The 21432-nt window shown below is 49.0% G+C and overlaps 1 protein-coding gene across 2 annotated transcripts; it reads right to left on the reverse strand.

The window, feature by feature from the left end:
• Nucleotides 1–2015: 2015 nt before the first annotated feature.
• On the reverse strand, nt 2016–21361 carry CHST6 (carbohydrate sulfotransferase 6). Of its 2 annotated transcripts, none has more exons than XM_032614329.1 (4): nt 20983–21361; nt 19501–19797; nt 6260–6335; nt 2016–5433 (listed from the first exon to the last, which is right to left on the reverse strand). In XM_032614329.1, the coding sequence occupies exon 4, from the start codon at nt 5415–5417 to the stop codon at nt 4230–4232; it is 1188 nt and encodes a 395-aa protein (XP_032470220.1). In that variant the 5' UTR covers nt 5418–5433; nt 6260–6335; nt 19501–19797; nt 20983–21361; the 3' UTR covers nt 2016–4229. The 2 variants fall into 2 exon arrangements, with proteins under 2 accessions (XP_032470220.1, XP_032470219.1); XM_032614328.1 differs by lacking the exon at nt 20983–21361 and adding an exon at nt 19924–20006.
• Nucleotides 21362–21432: the final 71 nt, after the last annotated feature.

The following is a 21432-nucleotide window of genomic DNA, read 5'->3' on the forward strand; positions in this document are numbered from 1 at the left end:
ATCCTGGGTTTCCTCAGGGTGCACCATGGGGAGTGGCTGCAGTCTGAGGGCTGCTAGATGGCAGGTATTCTTTCCTTCCTGAGTTCCCTCAGGGCTCACCAGCTTTGTTGCAATCGCTGGTGGCTGTGACATCCTTTGTTTACTGATATGGCAGGATATATTCCATTTCTCACAACCACTAATCTTTTTACTGTCTGAATAGTTTTGCCTTTTCCAGAATGTCATATAGTTGGAATCATACTAAATGTAGCTTCTTCAGGTTGGCTTCTTTCACTCAGGTTCCCTCCTGAATGTCTTTTCATGGTTTGATAGTTCATTTCATTTTACTGCTGCATAATATTCCATCAGGTAGGTAAAAATGAAAATGATTTACCCTGTACAGATGATGGGAAGGGGGTCAATAGAAAAGGGTGACAAGGGCCTTCCTGACACCATTCCAGAGAACATAAGTCAGTACTCCATGTTTAGAGTAATTTGGCAATTCCATATTTAAAACATGGATGCTCTTTGATCCAGCGGTTCTACTTCTAGTACTCTTTACCACAGACACACAAACTCAGCCACGTCCTGGGGCCTCTCCCATCCCATGAGCTTGGATTCCCAGGACTGATTCTTTTGCCAAGGAACCTTGATTCCAAAGAGACCAATCCCTCAGTCTCTCTCTGCCTCTTCATCCTATGCTCAATTAACTCCTACGTATTTTTAAAAATATTTATTTATTTAGGCTGTGCAGGGTCTTAGTTGTGGCACACAGGATCTTTAATTGTGGCATGCATGAGGGATCTAATTACCCGACCAGGGATTGAACCTGGACACCCTGCATGGGAGCGCAGAGTCTTACCCACTGGACCACCAGGGAAGTCCCTATCTATTCAAACCAAACGTTTCCTTTTTGAAAATGTTTTCCTGACTCTCCATACTAAAGTAGGTCACCCTCTACCCATTCTTATTTATTCTCAGAGCACAAGCGACACTTACGGTTGCATATTTATCTGTAGGACTATTTATTTAACATCTGCACTCCCCACAAGAGCAAGGGCTGTGACTATGTCCCCAGGGCTTAGCCCTGGACTGACTCATTGAAACACTGGACTGGCACTGCCTATCTTTGTCCTGAAACCTGATGTGGGTACACCTAGAGGCTTGCTCGGAACCTGCTGCGCCCTGTAGCTCATGCAGAGACTTGCCCAGAGGGCCCCATATGCAGGGAGCCACATCCAAGAGCCAGTCATCGCTATCATGGAACCTTGGGAGACAGGTGAGAACGGATGAGTCACATAACAAAGGCCGTTAATTGTGTCATTGGTGACCCAAGCAGGGGCAAATGAAACTTGTGGGATGCTACTATCAGGCTGGGCTCTAAGCCCCACCCCAAATGCCTTCCTGAACCCCACCAGGGATCAGTGTCTCCCTGTTCTTAACCTCTGGCTCCATGAACCTCTTGCTCAACCTTCTTTGCCTGAACATACCACATTGCTGGAGACTTCCTAGCCGACTCCTCCACCTAACAATGCGTTCCTTCCAGGCAGGGCCAGCAGGCTGCTTTTATCCCCAGTGGCCCCACTGTCCCAGCCAACTGCCCACCATTCATCATTCTGGTCCTTGACATGTCTGCAGACAAATGCCAGGATGGTGGTGATCATTTTGTAACATATAGAAACATCAAGTAACTATGTTGTGCACCTGGAACTAATGCAGTACTGTAGGTCAATTATATAATTAAAAGTATAATAAAAGTTTGGAGAGAAGATGAGGTGAGATGGAGATATTAAATCTTCATCTCTTATAACAGTTATAAACTTAAATTTTTTTTTTTTTTGCCGGACGCGGGCCTCTCACTGTTGTGGCCTCTCCCGTTGCGGAGCACAGGCTCCGGACGCGTAGGCTCAGCGGCCATGGCTTACGGGCCCAGCCGCTCCGCAGCACGTGGGATCCTCCTAGACCAGGGCACGAACCCGCGTCCCCTGCATCGGCAGGCGGACTCTCAACCACTGTGCTACCAGGGAAGCCCTAAAAATTTTTTAATTGTGTTTTTCTTTTCTTTTTATTGTATCTAAATGAGATGACTGATGTTAACTAAACCTAGTGTTGTAATCATTTCACAATACATGTAAATCAAACCATCATGTTGTACACCTTAAACTTATACAGTGATGTATGTTAATTCTTTCTCAATAAAACTGGAAACAAACAAACAAAATGCCAGGACCACTCCCTGACCCAGAGACCCACGTCTCTGGGTAATGATCTGGCTTTCCAAGCCTGTGATGGAGTCCTCTGCTGCATCCCCAGTTCAGTTTCCTTGTTAGAATCTAAGTATTGAAGCCAAAGATATGAGTTTGAGTTCCACCCCATATATTAAGCTATGTGACCTTAGTTTTTCTAAGCCAAAGTCTCCATTAATAAATTCTGGGTTTTAAATACCTTCTCCATGCTACTGTGAGCAGGGGCAGATGGGGGCTTTATGGGGCCTGAAGTTTCTACAGCTTGACGGATACCCAACTGAGGCATCCTGAAGCTTCAGCTTCAAGGTCAGTATACCTCTGCTCCCTGCAAGAAAAGAAATGGAAGTGCCATATTGCCCTCGACCTGCTGCTTTGCAGCGAGGATGTGGGTCTACCATCCAGGTCCCACCAATCCAAGGCCACACCCAGGCTGAGAATCAGAAGCCAGACCTCCAGGATCCCTTCCGGTGACTGATGACAATGATGAGGGCAGCTCCCTCACTTCCAGAGGTAATGGGCACAGGAGTTCTGGTGGCAACTGTCAGTCCCCAGACCAACTCTGTATCCCAGTGTGATTTGGGGTATTCTATTCATGTGGACTCAAATCTGCTTCTCTGTCCTTCCTAGAGGTACTGTGACCTGTTTTCCCCCTTTCTTTTAAACATTTTTAAAGCATGGCTGGCTTTCATTTCCTGAGCTCAGGACTAGCCCTCGACACATCCGGCAACCCCCTACCCACCCCTCCTTTTTTTAAAATCCAGCATCCATTTAATAAGACGCTTTGCCACCAGAGCCAGGTGTTGTGGCTCACAGCTAGGAATCGTACTTTGCTCTTCTCCAGGGCCTGGCACATAAGGACCACAGGAAGACAACCACTCCAGAGCCTTTTTTCTTCCAAGCTCCTGGCAAGCTTTATCTAGTTACATTCACCCCGTGACTTGCCCTCCAGGCACTGATCTTGCTGCCAACCTTTTGCTCTGCCACACGCTCTGCCTGGCTTGCTGCCCTGGCCTGCTCAGCCTTCTCTCTCTCCACTTTTCCCCCTCACCGCCTCCCTCCAGGCTTATCTAGGAGGCACCCTGGACCCAGAGCTCACCACTTCCCACATCTCACCTCGCAGCTGCGGCCCTAGCCATGGCTGCTGGCTGATCCCTTGAGCAAATAAGATGGGAACACCTGACCCTTCTTTGTCCAGGAGACAGGCCTCTGCAAGCCTGACTCACCCTCTCCTCCCCACTGCGGGCCCGGAGCAAACCCCCCCTCCTCCCTTCATCCTCCTTCTCATCGTGTGGCCTTGGACAAGTCCCTTCGCTTTTGCGTTTTGCTTGTCAAACTTTACAGGCTGTAAACTCTAATCTGTATCATACAGGTGAATTATGTTTATTTCTGTGGGTAGGATCTTTCCTGTCAGGACAAATCAAAGTTCACCTTCCCTGGACAGGTGATGGGGGCATGTGGGCTCCCAGGAGATTGGGGTAGAGAGAGACTAAGGGGAGACCACAAGATAGAGGCACCTTGGCTGATTTCTTACTGAAGATACAGGTGAATATAAAAGCACTGGCTTTGGTGGTGTGTGGTGCCAGAGGCACGGGGTGTGTGTAGGGGGAGATGTACCGACTTCAGGGACCAGCTCACCACAGTGTCCCTCCACTCCCAGGCAGGGCCGGGATAGCCTTCTCAGCTGCAGGATGAGGCATCCTAACAGAGACTTAAGAGGAAAGAAAGTGCTGGAGTAGTAGCCAAGTCATCTGAACTTATTCCCTGCGCCCAGAGGAAGTGGGGGCACGAGTCTGCTTTCCATGAAGGGTGTGTGTGGCGAGAATCCAGCTCCTAAAGAGGAGTCAAAGGAAAAACAAGAAGTGGGGAGAAAGAAACATAGTCTGCGGACTTGGTCCTTTCCTACTACGTGGGGGACCTCCCAAACTCCCGGCCTCGTGCGCCCCAGCTCCTTCCCCACCACGCGTGAGTCTCCTGGCAACCGCCAGCCACAGCTGGGGGCCTCTGCTACGGCCCGGAGCGCTCAGCAGTGGAAGATGCCCAGCTAAAGCTGCTCGGGCCGCGCGGCAGCATGAGGTCCAGGGCGAGGTCGCGCTGCTCGTCCTCAGAGAACACTGGCCGGTAGCCCAGCAGCTGCAGTGCGCCCGCACACAGCTCCTGCACGCGGCGGATCTTGGCAAAGGGCAGCGTGTGGCGCCAGGCCTGCGAGACGTTGAGCGCGTCCCTGGACGTAGTCTTGAAGGCCTCACGGCGGGCGCCTGGCCCGACCCCGTGGGTGATGTTGTGGATCCAGGCCTCGAGCTGCGGCGTGAGGCTCAGGCCTGCAAAGGCGTAGAGCGCGCGGATCTCGGGCAGAGGCGCCCGTGCCAGGTCCTCGAAGCGCACCAGGCGGTAGCGGCCGCGCAGGGAGGGCGGTGGCTTGCGCATGGCAGCCTCGGCGATGCGCACGTGGCTGCGGCACACCTCGCGCACCACACGCAGGTCCGGGTCGGCCTCCACCCACTTGCCGTTGGTACCCAGCACGATGCCGTTGTCACGGGCCAGTGCCTTGGCCGTCCGCTCGCGCGAGCGCAGCACAGCCCGCGGGTCGCGCACCAGGTGCACGATGCGCAGGTTGAGCGCCGGGTCGTTGAGCAGCGGATAGAGCACCTGCAGGTTGAAGAAGCGCACCTCCTTGAGCACCACGTGGCTGTAGGAGCGGCAGGCCTCCTGGGCCAGGCCGAAGGGCCGTCGCGCGCACAGCGGCTTGCACACTGCCTCGCTGCTGATGGCGCCGCGCGGGAAGGCGCTGCAGGCAGGCGGCGAGCACAGCGCGCGGCTCTCTGCCCACTGGAAGAGGTCCGACAGGTTGCGCCGCCACGGCAGGTAGGCGTCGAACACGTCCATGTCGCACAGGAAGACGGAGCGCACCAGATCGCGCACCGCCATGTGTAGCGCCACCGCGCTGCCCTGCGACAAAGCGGCCCACACGTGCCACGCAGGCTCCATCAGATAGAAGACATTGGGGTGCTGGCTGAAGAGCTGGCCCACGAAGGACGAGCCCGAGCGCCACGAGGAGAGTACCAGCACGTGCACCCTCTCCTCGCCACCCACCGGGGACGGCGGCCTGGGCCGGGAGACTAGGAAGAGCAGGAGGCCAGTCTGCGCCAGCAGGAGCGCGGTCACCGCGGTGCTGGAGATGCGCCGCAGCCACATGCCGCCGGCCGGGGGCCTGCGGAGGGAGAGTGCAGCCGTCAGGGACCGCGACCCGCTCACCCATCCCACACCTCAACTCCTGTCTGGTGCTGCCAGGGAGCAGCCCCGGGACTTGACCACCCCACCTGTGGAGGCCTCCCAAGGCCACGGCCATCTCAGTTGGGCGCCCTTCCGGGAATGTGACTTTAAGACATGAGCCATGATCCAGCCTTTGCAGAGCTAAAGGCCAGTTGCACAATACTATGGGGCAGTGTTTCTTCCCTTTTCTCTCTTTCTCTCCCCACGCCCCCTTTTCTTTCTATCCAGAGGGGGAAATATATTTAAAACAGAATTCCTGCTTTTCACTTAAAATTCCTTTTAGGGGAAAAGTTGTAGGTAGTTTAGCTAAATAGCTTGATGGGTGATTTGGCAGAACCCTCCCTGGCTCCGCCACTTCCTAGCCTATGATCTTGGACCAAACGCTTCACCTCTCTGTAACTCAGTTTACCCATCTGTAAAAAGGGGATTAATTCTGGCTCTGGAGTATTGGGATGAGCATGGAGGGGTGGGGCATTTCTCATAACTGGAAACTTCCACTTTCTACGTAGTGTGCTTCTGCATTGTTTGACTTTTTAAACAAGCAGATACAACTTCTGTTATTAAAAATAAACATATAGACAAAGAACAGCAACTGTTGCTCTCACCCATGGAGAGTGAAGTGCTGCAGGATTCCCAAGGGAGGATATCTTTCTGGATTCGTGTAAGTTTGCAGAAGAAACCAGTTAAGGGAGAGGTAGGATGGAGACAGAGAAAGGGAGAGATGAGGGCAGAGTCAGACCCCTTTCCATGCTGAGGTTACTCACTGCTGTCCAGGGCTGCTGGGAGAGCTGCCCACCTCGGTCACAGATCCATGGGAGATGCCTGGAGGTTTTTCAGGGCCTGGGAAAGCAGGAGGGAAGCTGGGTCAGAGTCCCACAGGAGGAGATGGCCCTGCACACTGGGAGGGCTCTGCCTTCCCAGACTGACAGAAAGTTCCCCACGGGTGGGAGTGTAGCTGTCCTGCCCCTGGCTGGAGCTGGGCCCAGACCAGCAGGCAGCTGGATACATTTTTCCAGATGGGAGTGAAATAACCGTCTCTCCTGCTGGGTTTGAGTTCCTCTGATGCCACTCAGAAGCTGTGAACCCTGGGGCAAATGACTTAACTACTCCAAGACTCAATATCTTCCTCTGTAAAACGGGGATGATAACATTTGACCTTAGGGTTCTTGTGAGAGATGCTGCTACAAAGACATACTAGGAAAGGGCTTGGTAAAGTGCCATACACGCCCCATGTTACTGTTGTAGCATTCAGCTGTGTCTGGAGAGGAGGAACCATGGGAAGTCTCCACCCAGATAAGACCCCTGAGGTCACCTACGCTTGGAATCCCAGCTTCTCCCAGGCCCCCTGTAGCCCCCAACCACCCCTGAGTCCTTCAGTGGAACTGAAGAATGTCACCCCTCCCGGGGGGGAGGGATAAATTGGGAGATTGGGATTGACGTATACACACTATATATAAAGTAGATAACTAGGGCTTCCCTGGTGGCGCAGTGGTTGAGAGTCCGCCTGCCAATGCAGGGGACATGGGTTCGTGCCCTGGTCCGGGAAGATGCCACATGCCGCGGAGCGGCTGGGCCCATGAGCCATGGCCTCTGAGCCTGCGAGTCTGGAGCCTGTGCTCCGCAACGGGAGAGACCACAACAGTGAGAGGCCCGAGTACCGCAAAAAAAAAAAAAAAGTAGATAACTAACAAGGACCTACTGTATAGCACAGGGAACTCTACTCAATATTCTGTAGTGACCTATACGGAAATCGAATCTAAAAAAGAGTGGATATATGTATACGTATAACTGATTCACTTTGCTGTACAGCAGAAACTAACACAACATTGTAAATCAACTATACTCCAATAAAACTTAATTTAAAAAGAAAGTGTGGAATGAAACTGAGTTATTTGTAGTGAGGTGGAAGGACCTAGAGACTGTCATACAGAGTGAAGTAAGTCAGAAAGAGAAAAACAAATACCATATGCTAACACATATATATGGAATCTAAAAAAAAGAAAATGGTCAGAAGAACCTAGGGGCAGGACAGGAATAAAGACGCAGACGAGAGAATGGACTTGAGGACACGGGGAGGGGGAAGGTAAGCTGGGATGAAATGAGAGAGTGGCATGGACATATATACACTACCAAACGTAAAATAGATAGCTAGTGGGAAGCAGCCGCATAGCACAGGGAATCAGCTAGGTGGTTTGTGACCACCTAGAGGGGTGGGATAGGGAGGGTGGGAGGGAGACGCAAGAGGGAAGAGATATGGGGATATATGTATATGTACAACTGATTCACTTTGTTATAAAGCAGAAACTGACACGCCATTGTAAAGCAATTATACTCTAATAAAGATGTTAAAATAAATAAAAATAAAAATAAGTGTCCCACAGAGTGAAAGGAACACTGAGCCCAGCTCCCACACCCCGAGGCCCCAGAGTTTTCTCTTCTTTGCATTGCTGCTCCTGCAATGATCTCAAGGATGAGCCAATTTGGAAGGGAAGGACCTGGAAGTTTCTTTCCTCTTTCCTTTTGCTCCCCACCAAGCCACCTTCACTGTCCACCTCACCACTGAGGGAAGCTGGCATCTAAACCGTGAGCAGAGCCCATATCTACCTCTTCCCTTTATCAGGAGGCTGCAGGACCGGGTGGAGGATGCCCAACAGCTCTGTCACCTGCTGAGTCCAGAACTGCCTCCTGGATACCTCGCCCACTCCTGGATCACATTGAAGACGAGGACAGCAGCCACCCACCTGCTCTGCACACGTCACCTCCTCTCCTCGAGGGTGTGCTTCCTGAGAACAGGGTGCACGAGAGGGAGGAAACTCGAACACATATTTGCTGACATAAATTACCTCAAGTGCTAGGTGATTTAACTCAACGGCCCCTGAGGTGGGCATTATGATCTCAGTTTTTTAACGAAGGGCCCAAGGCTTGGAGAGACAGCAGGGAAGCTGGGACCCCAACCCAGGACTTCTAAGTTCCTGGCACTTTCTGTCATAGACTGCTGGCCTCTCCCATCCCTGGGAGATCCCTGCAGAACACAGGATCCTGATTCCTGGGCCCAAACACAGCTGCCCAAGCCAGCCCTGCCCTCCCCTGGGTAAGGAGGATCTTGATCCCAGGCCAAGGTGCTTGTTACGTGCACTCCAGGGATGCCAGGGGTCTTCTTAAGTGACTCACACAATACGGGAACTGTTATCTGATCCTGTGATTGGAACTCCAGAGCTAGAAAAGGGATGGAAACATCCTACCCACGCAGAGTGTCCAGAGAAGTCCAGGTCTCAGCTGGGAGTTTTCTGAGAACGTGCCTTATATTCAGCGCACCCACCAACTGCCCCAGGGTTCAAGTTACAAAGAACATGTCAGGCAGGCACTGTGATGGGTACTTCATCTTCATGATTGAATTTTATTCTCCCCAAATCCCTAAGGAGGTAGAAACTATCCCTGTCTGTTTTAGTTGAGGTAGTGGGGCTCAGAGACATGAATATGCAGCTGGTAATGGGCAGGGCAGGGGTTTAAATCCAAGTGCCAGACCCCCAGCGTGGGGCTCTGGGTGGCCCCTCTCCTAAGCCTTTGCTCAATGAAGTCCCCTATCCTGGAAGGGCCATCTGCCTCTGATATGAATTCTTTTCTTTTTAATTTTTTGTGGGTCTATATTATTTATATGTCTAATTTTTGGAAAAGGTGATACAAAGAGGCGGCATAAAATTTGAAAGGTACAGGCGAGGGAGTCGTGGGCTCAGGTTTTATTTGTCAAAATTAGAAAAGGGGCCCCATCCACCGGCAGACACAGCCCCACATCAGAGAGCAAAGGGCCATTCAGTCAACAGGAAGTGATGTTCTCTGTCCCCTTTGCCTCCCCCCAAGCCCACCTCAGAGGCAGCCCTGTCTCCAATTTCTGCAAAGTCTTTGACAGTGATGATGATGATGTTTAAATTAATTATATATTTCAAGGGAGACAGGTAGGAGTAAAGTGCAAGAGGCCACGGAAGGAATATAAAATTCCTCTTCCTACCCTGATAACCAGGACCACCTTACAGAGCTGTCTTTCTCAAGTCACTGAAGATTTTTTGTCATAAAGCATTTATAATACACAGAGCTTGAATAAGCATTAGGTATCCCTGGAAGTTTATACAAGACAGTGACCATATTAGCTTCCCCTGGGAGGGGAGTGAAATAGCTGGGAAAAGATATTTCACAATAAATCCTTTGTTTTTTTTTTTTTTCAGCCAGCCGCTTGGCATGCAGTTAGTTCCCCAACCCGGGATCGAACCCATGCCCCTTGCAGTGGAAGCGTGGGGTCTTAACCACTGGACCGCCAGGGAAGTCCCCACATTTGATCATTTGATCGTGCCATTCTCCTACTCAGCAACCTTCAGCTATCCAACTTCACTTCCCATTATTCCCAGCCAGCATCTTATATTTCAGATAATCTGGAATCACTACTGTTCCTCCAGCAAGCTCCATGCTCTCCTACCCCTCCACCGTGAGTACCCAGCCCTGAGTCCCACCAGAAGTCATCTCAGCATCTCTGAAGACACCTCATCCCTGCCTCTCTCCAGGCACACACCATTCTGCCCTGTGTGACACTTTGCCTCTCCTTCTTGCCTGTGAGCAACTTGAGGGTTGGGATGGTGGGTTTTTGCAAGGGAGCATCTGTTCTCAGGTACCTAGTGTGGGCTCGGTACTGCACAGGTGCATTGGACAGGGCTGTCTGTGTTCATTCAGAACCTATTTCCCCTTCTTTTGGTAACAGCCTCTAGATTTTTCTTTGAGGAACCACCCCTCACCCACATAAAGCATGTGTGGTTTGGGTAGGGCTGACCCACCACCCCCTGGTTCTTAGGGAGTCCTGTGTCTCAAGCCTGGTTCATCTGTATATTCCACACACTATCTCCCTGCCACAGCGACTGGCTTAGGAACGGACATCAGCCCCAAGTCTAATCCCAGGATTTTTGCAGATCTGAAGGGAAGAGGGAAATTGCCTGGGTATAAAGCCAAAACAGGAGAGAAACGAGCAGAGAAAAGAAAGACTGGGAGCCCATGAGCAAGCTGACGGCACCAGATCCAGCTGTGCCAAGATTTACCCATGTACTTTTCAGTTGGGGAAAATACTCCATTTTTGCTTAAGCCAGCATGAGTTGAGTTTCTGTCACTTACAACCAAGAGTTCTGATTAGATAGTGGATCCCCTTGGTGGGATGGGTTGAGGGTAGAACTGTAAGGGAGCATGGGCAGAGAGAGCTTCTAGGGGCTGGTTATGCCCTGTTTCTTGATGGAGGTACTAAGTACATGAGCATGTTCAACTTGTGAAAAGTCACTTTTATGTGAACTGTGCTCTTTTCTGCATGTATATTTCAATAAAAAGTTAAGAAACCTCTAACACCATATACAAAAATAAACTCAAAATGGATTAAAGACCTAAATGTCACACTGAATACTATAAAACTCCTAGAAAAGGACTTCCCTGGTGGCACAGTGGTTAAGAATCCTCCTGCCAATGCAGGGGACACGGGTTTGATACGTGGTTCGGGAAGATCCCACATGCTGCGGAGCAACTAAGTCCGTGCGCCACAACTACTGAGCCTGTACTCTGGAGCCCACGAGCCACAACTACTGAAGCCTGCGTGCCCAGAGCCCGTGCTCCACCACAAGAAAGCCATTGCAATGAGAAGCCTGCCCACCACAACGGAGAGTAGCCCCTGCCCGCTGCAACTAGAGAAAGCCTGTGCGCAGCAACAAAGACCCAATGCAGCCAAAAAATAAATTATAAAAAAAAAACTCCTAGAAAAAAAATATGCAGAACACTCTGATGTAAATTGCAGCAATTTTTTAAAATCTGTCTCCTAGAGTATTGCAAGCAAAAGCAAAAATAAACAAATGGGACCTAATTGAATTTAAAAGCTTTTGCTCAGCAAAGAAAATCATAAAACAAAAAGACAGGAGGGAGACGCAAGAGGGAGGAGATATGGGGATATATGTATATGTATAGCTTATTCACTTTGTTATAAAGCAGAAACTAACACACCATTGTAAAGCAATTATACTCCAATAAAGATTTTAAAAAAAAAAAAAAAAACGAAAAGACAAGCTACAGAATGGGAGAAAATATTTGCAAACAATGCAATTGACAAGGGATTAATTTCCAAAATGTATAAACAGCTCAATATCAAAAAAACAAAACAAAACAATCCAATCAAAAAATGGGCAGAAGACCTAAAATAGACATTTCTCCAAAGAAGACATACAGATGGCCAACAGGCACGTGAAAAGATGCTCAACGTTACTAATTATTAGAGAAATGCAGCTCAAAACTACAGTGAGGTACCACCTCACACCAGTCAAAATGGCCATCATCAAAAAGTCTACAAATAATAAATGCTGGAGAGGGTGTGGAGTTTTCTCCTTTTCGGAAGCTTCTACACTGTTGGTGGGAATGTAAATTGGTACAGCCACTATGGAGAACAGTATGGAGGTTTCTCAAAAAACTAAATATAGAGCTACCATATGATCCAGCAGTCCCACTCCTGAGCATATATCCGAAAAGACAACAACTCTGATTCAAAAAGATACATCCACCCCAGTGTTCACAGCAGCATAATTTACATTAGCCAAGACATGGAAGCAACCTAAATGCTCATCAACAGATGAATGGATACAGAAGATGTGGTACATATATGCAATGGACTATTACCCAGCTATAAAAAAGAATAAAATAATGCTATTTGCAGCAACATGGATGGGCCTAGAGATTATTATACTAAGTAAGTCAGACAGAGAAAGACAAATACCATATGATATCACTTATATGTGGAATCTAAAAAAATTATACAAATGAACTTATTTACAAAACAGAAATAGACTCACAGACATAGAAAATAAACTTACAGTTACCAGGGGGAAGGGGGGGGATAAATTAGGAATTTGGGATTAACAGATACACACTACTATATATAAAATAGATAAATAACAAGGACCTACTGTATAGCACGGGGAATATCTTGCAATAACCTACTATATATATATATAACTGAATATATATAATATATATATAATTGAATCACTTTGCTGTATACCTGAAACATTGTAAATCAACTGTACTTTAATAAAAATAAATAAATAAATAAATAATTTTAAAGTATATGGGACCTACGGGACTTCCCTGGTGGTCCAGTGGGTAAGACTCTGTGCTCCCAATGCAAGGGGCCCAGGTTCGATCCCTGGTTGGGGAACTAGATCCTGCATGCATGCTGCGACCAAGAGTCTGCATGCTGCAACTAAGAGCCCACATGCTATAACCAAGACCTGGCATGGCCAAAATTTAAAAAAAAAAGAAAAAAATATATATATAGGACATAAAAGAAAAAGAAAAAGTAAAGTATATAGATACTAGAAAATCTGTAAATGTCCTGAAATTTTATATGAAATTCTTTAGTGTATTTACATATACTACTTCATTCTGTAAACATTTATTACATGACTATTATGTGCAAAGTATGAAACTAAATATCGACATGTGGCCACTGCCTTCAGCTTAATTTCTAGCTGAGAAGGTCACCATGAAACAAGTGATCATTTAACCACAAGCATAATAAGTGTAACGAAGGGGAAGGACAGTGCTATGGGAGCCCATAGCTAAGGGCGAGTAGGGAAATCTTTCCTTAGGAAGTACTTGCTGATGGATGAGTAACCATGGGAAGGGCTGTGTGAGGAACGGACAGACAGAAGGGTTTGGGAGTAGTCAGTTAGATGAAGCAGCATCTCTAAAGGCTCTGAGAAGAAGCATTTCATGTTCAAGGGTCTGAAGGAAGGCCAAACAGGCTGTACATACAGTGTCTCAAGAAAAAGAAAAGAAAGAAATCATCCCATTGAACCCAGTCCCATTCATTGCAGATTTTCTGTTAAAGAAAGCAAAACCTAGTGATACATGCTTTCCTGGATCTCACACAGCTAGACACTGCTGACAGGGCCACAGCCGAGGATTTTCAACTTGCACTTGCCCTATTCTATACAATCTACCCAGAACTGCTCCTTGAATTTCCCCAAACCTCTTTTATTCCCTCGCCCTCACTATACATAGAACATCATTTGTGTAAAATTATAATTAGAGAAACAATACCTGCCTCAAGGAATGTGAAACAGATTTGGTTCAGTAAGAAGTACGTGAAGAGGAAAAGTGTCGGGACTTCCCTGGTGGTCCAGTGGTTAGGACTGGGTGCTTTCATTACCGAGGGCCTGGGTTCCGGGTTCAACCCCTCGTCATGGAACTAAGATTCCACAAGTCATGCAGCCAAAAAAAAAAAAAGAGGAAAGTGTCCTACTTACTGAAGCATATTGTTTCCGTAAATACAGTAATTTGGAGGGAAGGAAAAGGGACTGAGAGGAAGGAAAAGCACTCTGTCCTGCTTTCTATAATAATGGCCAATATGATAGCCTGTAAAATCTCAATTAACAAGATAAGGCAGAGAGAAATGCTAATTAATTTTATCAAAAGGCCTGGAGACCTTGTTTTGTATCCAAGACCAGCAAGATTAGGTCTCCCATAGTAGAGAGCTGGGATCCTGTGTATTCAGGCCACTAAGACATGTTGCCCATTGGCACATGGGAGAATATGGAACTGGTCCTGCACTGGTGGGAGGTCACTGCAGCTTTTTAATTCCTGTCCTTTCAGAAACACTAGCTGTATAGTCATAAATTCAGTGCCTACAAACTATAAGGCTTTCAAAGAATGGGATCAATTAAAAAAAAAAATGATCCAGGGGCTTCCCTGGTGGCGCGGTGGTTAAGAATCCGCCTGCCAATGCAGGGGACATGGGTTCGAGCCCTGGTCCGGGAAGATCCCACATGCCGCGGAGCAACTGAACCCATGCACAACAACTACTGAAGCCCACGTGCCTAGAGCCTGTGCTCCGCAACAAGAGAAGCCACCACAATGAGAAGCCCGCGCACCGCAACGAAGAGTAGCCCCTGCTCACCGCAACTAGAGAAAGCCTGTGTGCAGCAATGAAGATCCACCATAGCCACAAAAAAAAAAAAAAAAAAAAAAAAAAAAAAAGACCCAGCTATTTAAGGCTGACGCCACACTTCAGGAAGCAGAGACTGTAAAGTAACCTCTTATTTTTTCCAAACAAAAAACAACCTAACATTAAAATCACTGGATTGCTTTAAAAAAAAAAAGTTAAGAATCCTGCCTGACGTGGCTTCCCTGGTGGAGCGGTGGTTGAGAGTCCGCCTGCTGATGCAGGGGACACGGGTTTGTGTCCCAGTCCGGGAAGATCCCACATGCCATGGAGCGGCTGGGCCCGTGAGCCATGGCCACTGAGCCTGGGCGTCCGGAGCCTGTGCTCCGCAACGGGAGAGGCCACAACTGTGAGAGGCCTGCGTACCAGAAAAAAAAAAAAAAGAATCCTGCCTGATAAAATAGTTAAGTGTCATGTCAGGGATTGTCCCAAAGCGTGAGTGAGTCGATGATACTAATAAGTATTTGCTGGGGCTTCCCTGGTGGCGCAATGGTTAAGAATCCGCCTGCCAATGCAGGGGACATGGGCTTGAGCCCTGGTCCAGGAAGATCCCACATGCCATGGAGCAACTAAGCCCGTGTGTCACAACTGCTGAGTCTGCGCTCTACAGCCCACAAGCCACAACTACTGAGGCCGTACACCTAGAGCCGGTGCTCTGCCACAAGAGAAGCCACCACAATGAGAAGCCCGCGCACCACAGCGGAAGAGTAGCCCCCGCTCCCTGCAACTGGAGAAAGCTCACGCGCAGCAATGAAGACCCAGTGCAGCCAAAAATAAATAAATAAATAAACAAAATAAAAATAAATATTTGCTGAATTGATATCCAATTGATATCCTCTGTTATCCAAATCCAAAGGGAGTAACTCCCCACTTGTCCCGTATTTCTTTCTGCTGAGCATCTTAAAGTTTCGATAGCTTCTAACCATCCCTGACTAATTCTTGGCCTGAGAGACACAGGAAGGTGCTATTGTCCTACCTGATGTGCAGATGGGAACACTGAGCTACAGGACAGGGGAGGCTTTGCCACAGCAGGGCCCGAGCGGGAGCCCAGGGATCCAGCTCTCTGGGCAGCACTCACTTGTAGCTCTGCTCTGCCTGCCCTTGACTCAGCAGCTCCTCTGGTCACCAGCCTCTCCCAGCCCTGGCACAGAATCTAAGGGAGTGAAAGGTAATACTAGGTACAAATCCCTGGCTCAGATCTATCTCATTTTGGCATCAGCTGGAGTCCATCCCTGTTCAGGAATCCCAAAGGCTAAAGAAAAGAGATTCCGGATGAGGGATGCGTGGACTCTAGGCGTCAAGGGCCATCCCTGTAGACAAACCAGCTCTAGTGGAGGCCAAGGCATCTGTTACGGAGAAGGCTGACAAGGAGGGCAAGAAAGAGGAGGAGAGACGAAGAGGGAAAGAGAAAAGAAAAGCAAGAGACAAGGGAAAAGCAGTAAGGGAGAAAAGGGGAGAGAGAGGAGGAGAAAGATGGGTGTCTACAGTGGAGTGGGAAACATGGAACACCAGTTAATACTACCTGTTGAGGGCTTCCTATATGCCAAGCCTTTCCCACCCATCTTCTGATTATGAAATCAGGATTACCCCACAACAACCCTATGAAGTGCATCTGATGCTCATCCCTATTTTACAGAAGAGGAAACTGAGGCTTAGAAAGATTTATGAACTTGCCTAAAGGACCCACACAGCAGCAAAGTCAGAATATGAACCCCAACTGTCTAACTTTAGAGCACTTCACTATATAATATCAAGTGGAAAAAACACAACAAAACATCCAATTGTGTTAAAAATACATGAACATCAAAGAACACCATCAAGAAACTGAAAGGATGGGCTTCCCTGGTGGCGCAGTGGTTGAGAGTCCGCCTGCCTGCGCAGGGGACACGGGTTCGTGCCCCGGTCCAGGAAGATCCCACATGCCACGGAGCGGCTGGGCCCGTGAGCCACGGCCGCTGAGCCTGCGCGTCTGGAGCCTGCGCTCCGCAACGGGAGAGGCCACAACAGTGAGAGGCCCGCGTTCCGCAAAAAAAAAAAAAAAAACTACAATGAGATACCCATCCACTAGGTTGACTATAAGAGAAAAGACGAATAATAGCAAGCATTACTGAGAACATGGTAGAACTGGAGCCCTCATATGCTGCTGGTGGGAATGTAAAATGGTGCAGTTGCTGTGGAAAACAGGTAGTCCCTCAGATAATCATAGAGCTACCATGTGATCCAGTGATTCCACTCTACAGTACCATAAATCCAAGAGAACTGAAAACATATATCCACACAAAAACTTCTTCATGAACTTTCACAGCAGCATTAATCATAATAGCCCCAAAGTGGAAACATCCTACACGTCCATCAATCGACGAATGGATAAACAAAATGGGGTGTACCCATATAATTGAATATTATCTGGCAATAAAAAGAATACTGATATGTGCTACAACATGGATGAACCTTGAGGTGATTAACGCACAACACTGAATCTACTGTAAACCAATGAATTGGAAACTTTAAAAGGGTGAACTTTAAAGTATGTGAATTATATCTCAATAAAGCTGTTATTAAAAAACAAAAGTCATGACTATGTATAGAAAGAAATCCAGAAGGATGCATGCTGAATATCAGTGGCTATCTTTTTATGGCCAGATTACAGGTAATTTTTTTTCTTGTTATTGCTTTGCTGCATTTTCCAGGTGGTCTCCAAGAGACTTTTATTACTTTGTCAATCATAAATTATCAGTTCTATTTCATTGGTTCAAGGAGGCATGGGTGGAGTTTGCCTACTTCAGCTTTCATTGCAGGGAGAGAGGTGCCTGCAAACCATCTCCCACCTGACCTGAGTACCCAGGTGGCCAGAGGAGAGGGGCATGGGAAGGAACTACCTGAGGGGCTTGTCAAGGGCCCCTAGCCCACACTCAGCCTCAGGGCTGTGGGCTGGGCCAGGCTGTGGCAGGAGACGTGCCTGGCCCTAAGCCCTGGCCACATCTGCCGTCTCTGCGCCTGCCCCGAGGAGCAGCTGTGTGGCATCAGCCAGAGGCAGGGAGGCTACAGTTGCACACCCGGATGCTGCTGGAGAAAACAGAACTGCCTGCAAGAATCTATTGGGAAATGAAATCAAATTAGTCTGGGAAAGGAGCCTCAAGCCTCCTTGGCTCAGAGCCACCCCGGGGGCATTTCAGAGCAGATGAGCAGATATCAACGCATAAATCCCTTTTCCCTGGCTCTGAGCTTTGGGGATTCTCAAAGTACACCTTACACAGCACCTAAGTTGGTCTAAATCACAGCACCTGATGGCTGAAGTACCCTAAAGCCTGGGGCACCCACCTCTTCTCTGCAGTAACACACACAGGGAATGGGTGTAGAGGGTGCATGTTTTGCACATTCCTTTGTGTTCCCCCAGGTGTGGACTGAGCTCTCTTATATATACAGGGATAGTCTGGAGTGTCCTCTGGTTTATTTTTTAATCTCTTATTTTGATTCATTTATTTTTAAAAAGTAAACCATTCTTATAAATCAATGACATAAAATGAAAAAAGGAGGGGACTGTTTTAGAAGAAAACAACTCAAAACACAAAACAGCCAAAGACAACATGTGGACCTTGTTTGGATTCTGATTCGAACAAACCCAGTGCAAAAAGATATCTGTGAGGTAATCAGAGAAATTTTAATGTGGACTGAGTATTAGGTGATATGGGGAAATCATTGTTAATGCTACTATCACCACCCAGAATACTCTTGCTCATGCATTTCTGTACCTAACTCCCCTTACTAGACTAGAAGTGGGACCCTATCTCATTAGAGGGCGTAGGAGCAGCACAGGGGCTAAGAGTGTGAACTCCACTTGATCACTTACTGTGTGATCTTGGGCAAGTGACTTAACCTCTCTGTGCCTCTTTTTAAAAATCTATAAATAGGGGAAATAATATAACCTAACTCATGGGCTTGATTTGAAGAGTAAATGAATTAATATTTATAAAGCACTCAGAACAATGTCTGGCACATAGTACACTTATAAGTATTTGTTCAGGAATCTCCCAAATCCTGGGTCACAACTATATTCTGTGAATCCAAGGGAAAGCCTTGTCATAAGCAAAGCTCAGGGACAATAGCCTAACCAGGTCCAAGTGACCCTAGCACCCTAGCCGCAGAAAGTGGCAAGCCTAGGCAGGGGCATTACCTACAAAACAGAAGACAGTGAATAATGGCTAAAAGCCTGGCTCCTGAAGCCAGATTGGGTTAAAATCTCGCTCTACCACCAGCGAGGTGTGTGACTTTGAGCAGGTCACTCCTAACCTCTCTGTGCTTCAGTTGGCTCCTTTGTAAACGAGGCTCTAATAGCGCCTACCACACGGGTCCAGGAGGAGTAAATGGAACAATCCAACCCTTAGCATAGCCAACGCTCCCTGAGTAGCATGCTCTTATGCTCCGGTACTTGGCTCACTCGCTCATGGCTTCACCTCAGCCAAGTCCTTTCTGCTCTTGAGGCCTCAGTTTTCCCATCCTCATGCCTCCCGTACAAGAGGGAAGACGAAAGAGAGTTAACATTTGCTGGGCACCTACGGTGAGGCCGAGAGAGGTCTCTATTGCTGCCCAAGATCCAGCAGCGAGAAGCAGGGGCCGCCAGACTCACATTCAGCTGGATCTGGTTCCAAATTCACTCACCGAGCTGCTTTTCCTCCAGAGTTCCCTGGAAAAAGCCCTCGGAGAATTTTCTAGATTAAAGCCATACCCTTTGAAACTCAAATTTCAAGAGACAAGGGATCCCCAAGCAGTGATCTCCTGGGCAGCTGAAGCCCCAGGAAGACACTTTCCAACCCGCACTCGGGGCGGCGATGCTCTTTTCACGTTCTGATAAAACCACAACCACCACCCTCAGCCCCAACTCGCACAGCCGACCCGGCTGCAAGATCAGGGCCTTCCCAGCTGTGCCACACTGGCTTAGGCCCAGGCCGCGCAGGGTGTGGGCATCCCGAGCGGAGAGAGGACGAACCAACGTACCCCAAGCGAGGCGTCCCAGTCCGACTGGCGCGGCGGGAGGCAGACGCCTCTGGTCCCAGTCTCAGCAAAGGCTCCTGGACGTCTTTTCCAAGCTCCTCTCCACAGCCGCTCTGTCTCCTCTCCGGGAGAGTCCGCTGCGGCTGATTTGTTCCGCAGGGTCCCAAGGCTATGAAGGGGCACCCAGTGACACCAGGGAGAGGGCTCCAAGAGGCATGGACTTGCGAAGCGGATACCAAGATATTGGAGGCACCTGGAGACCCAAGGCGGCGGGAACCAGCAAACAGGGCAGGATTCCCCCTGAAAAAAGAGAGGTGTCGTAAGAATGCGATGTCGGCGGAGCAGTCCCAGGGTAAGGACAAGAAACAGACTCGGGCCCTCCTGCCCCGGAGCCCCCTGGGTGCCCGGCCCCGCGCCCCGCGCTACCTGGGCGGCCGCCGGAGGCCTGCGGCGCTGCTCTGCGCTGCCGGCCCAAGCGGAGCGCGCACAATGAGGCGCTTTCAGACGTGGCTGCGGTCCCGGAGCCGGCGGGCGGGAGCCGGAGCGGGAGGGAAGGAAGGAAAAAGCCGGTTGGCCCCCAGCCCCGGCTACCCTGCCCACCTCGGGCGGAGGGGCCACGCCTCGGGGGAGGGGCGGCCGTCCAGCGGCGGGGGCGGGCGAGCCCCGGGGAAGGAGGGCACAGGTGGGCCCGGGGGGCTGCCGGGGGCGCCCGGCTTGGCCAAGGATGTCAGAGGGCGCTCGCAGAGTCAGCTCTCATCCCACTAATTGACCAAAAAGTTGTCTTCCCCCTCCAATCCCCAGAGAAGGGAGGCTACTGGGAACACAAAAGGCCCTTGTGAAGGAAATCGAATCTTAATTTTGCCCCTCCTCCTTCTCGGTGGCATCCTCACAGCGAAAGGACTTGGAATCCAAACCGCTTCCCAAGCCCCCAGCCTCAGCCCTAAACCAAGCCCCAGGCATCTTGATGCCAGGCGGATCCGCGCAGCCTCCCCGGGTAGTAGCCGAGCTGGGGGCCGGGAGACCAGGTGGCCCTCAGGAGCTAGGCCTGCAGCTGGCTGTGCCCCTCTTTCTGTCCCCTCCCTGCTCTAGCCTCAGCTTGATAGCAGGTCCCGATAAATACAGGGTGTGTTTCAATAAATAAATATGCTATTTCCTCCTACAAATAACGGAGCAGAGTCAAAGCACCTGAAAGAGAATTCTGACCTCTTGTAATCAGCTGTGGGATCTAAAAGAAATCTCTGCTGCTGGAAGTATAAATTAGTGCATTCTTTCCAGGATGCGGTTTGGCAAGATGAATTAAAATCCTTATGAACGGGCTTCCCTGGTGGTGCAGTGGTTAAGAATCCGCCTGCCAATGCAGGGGACATGAGTTCAAGCCCTGGTCAGGGAAGAGCCCACATGCTGCGGAGCAACTAAGCCCCTGGGCCACAACTACTGAGCCTGTACTCTAGAGCCGGCAAGCCACAACTACTGAAGTCCGCGCACCTAGAGCCCGTGCTCCGCAACAAGAGAAGCCACCGCAATGAGAAGCCCGAGCACCGCAATGAAGAGTAGCCCCCGCTCGCCACAAGGAGACCCGCACAGCAACAAAGACCTAACGCAGCCAAAAATAAATACATAAAGTAAATATATTAAAAAAAATCCTGAGAACATCATAAGCTTTTGAATTCATAATTTCTTTCTAGGATCTAAAGAAAATAAACTAGCAAAAAGGATTTATAAGCAAGGTTCATAGATGTGTTGTTTATGATAGCAAAAAATATTAGAAACAAAAGAGTAAAAAGATGTGTATCAGAAAGCCAACAGTGATAACTTCTAGGGAGCAATTTACAGACAACTTATTTTCTTTAGGTTTCTGTAATTACACATTTCCCCCAATAGGCATTTAGAACTTATGTGGTCACAAAGAACCAAAACTTCTTTTACAAAGCATGA

This window comes from Phocoena sinus, chromosome 19 (assembly GCF_008692025.1).
Source record: "Phocoena sinus isolate mPhoSin1 chromosome 19, mPhoSin1.pri, whole genome shotgun sequence".
Lineage (NCBI taxonomy): Eukaryota > Metazoa > Chordata > Mammalia > Artiodactyla > Phocoenidae > Phocoena > Phocoena sinus.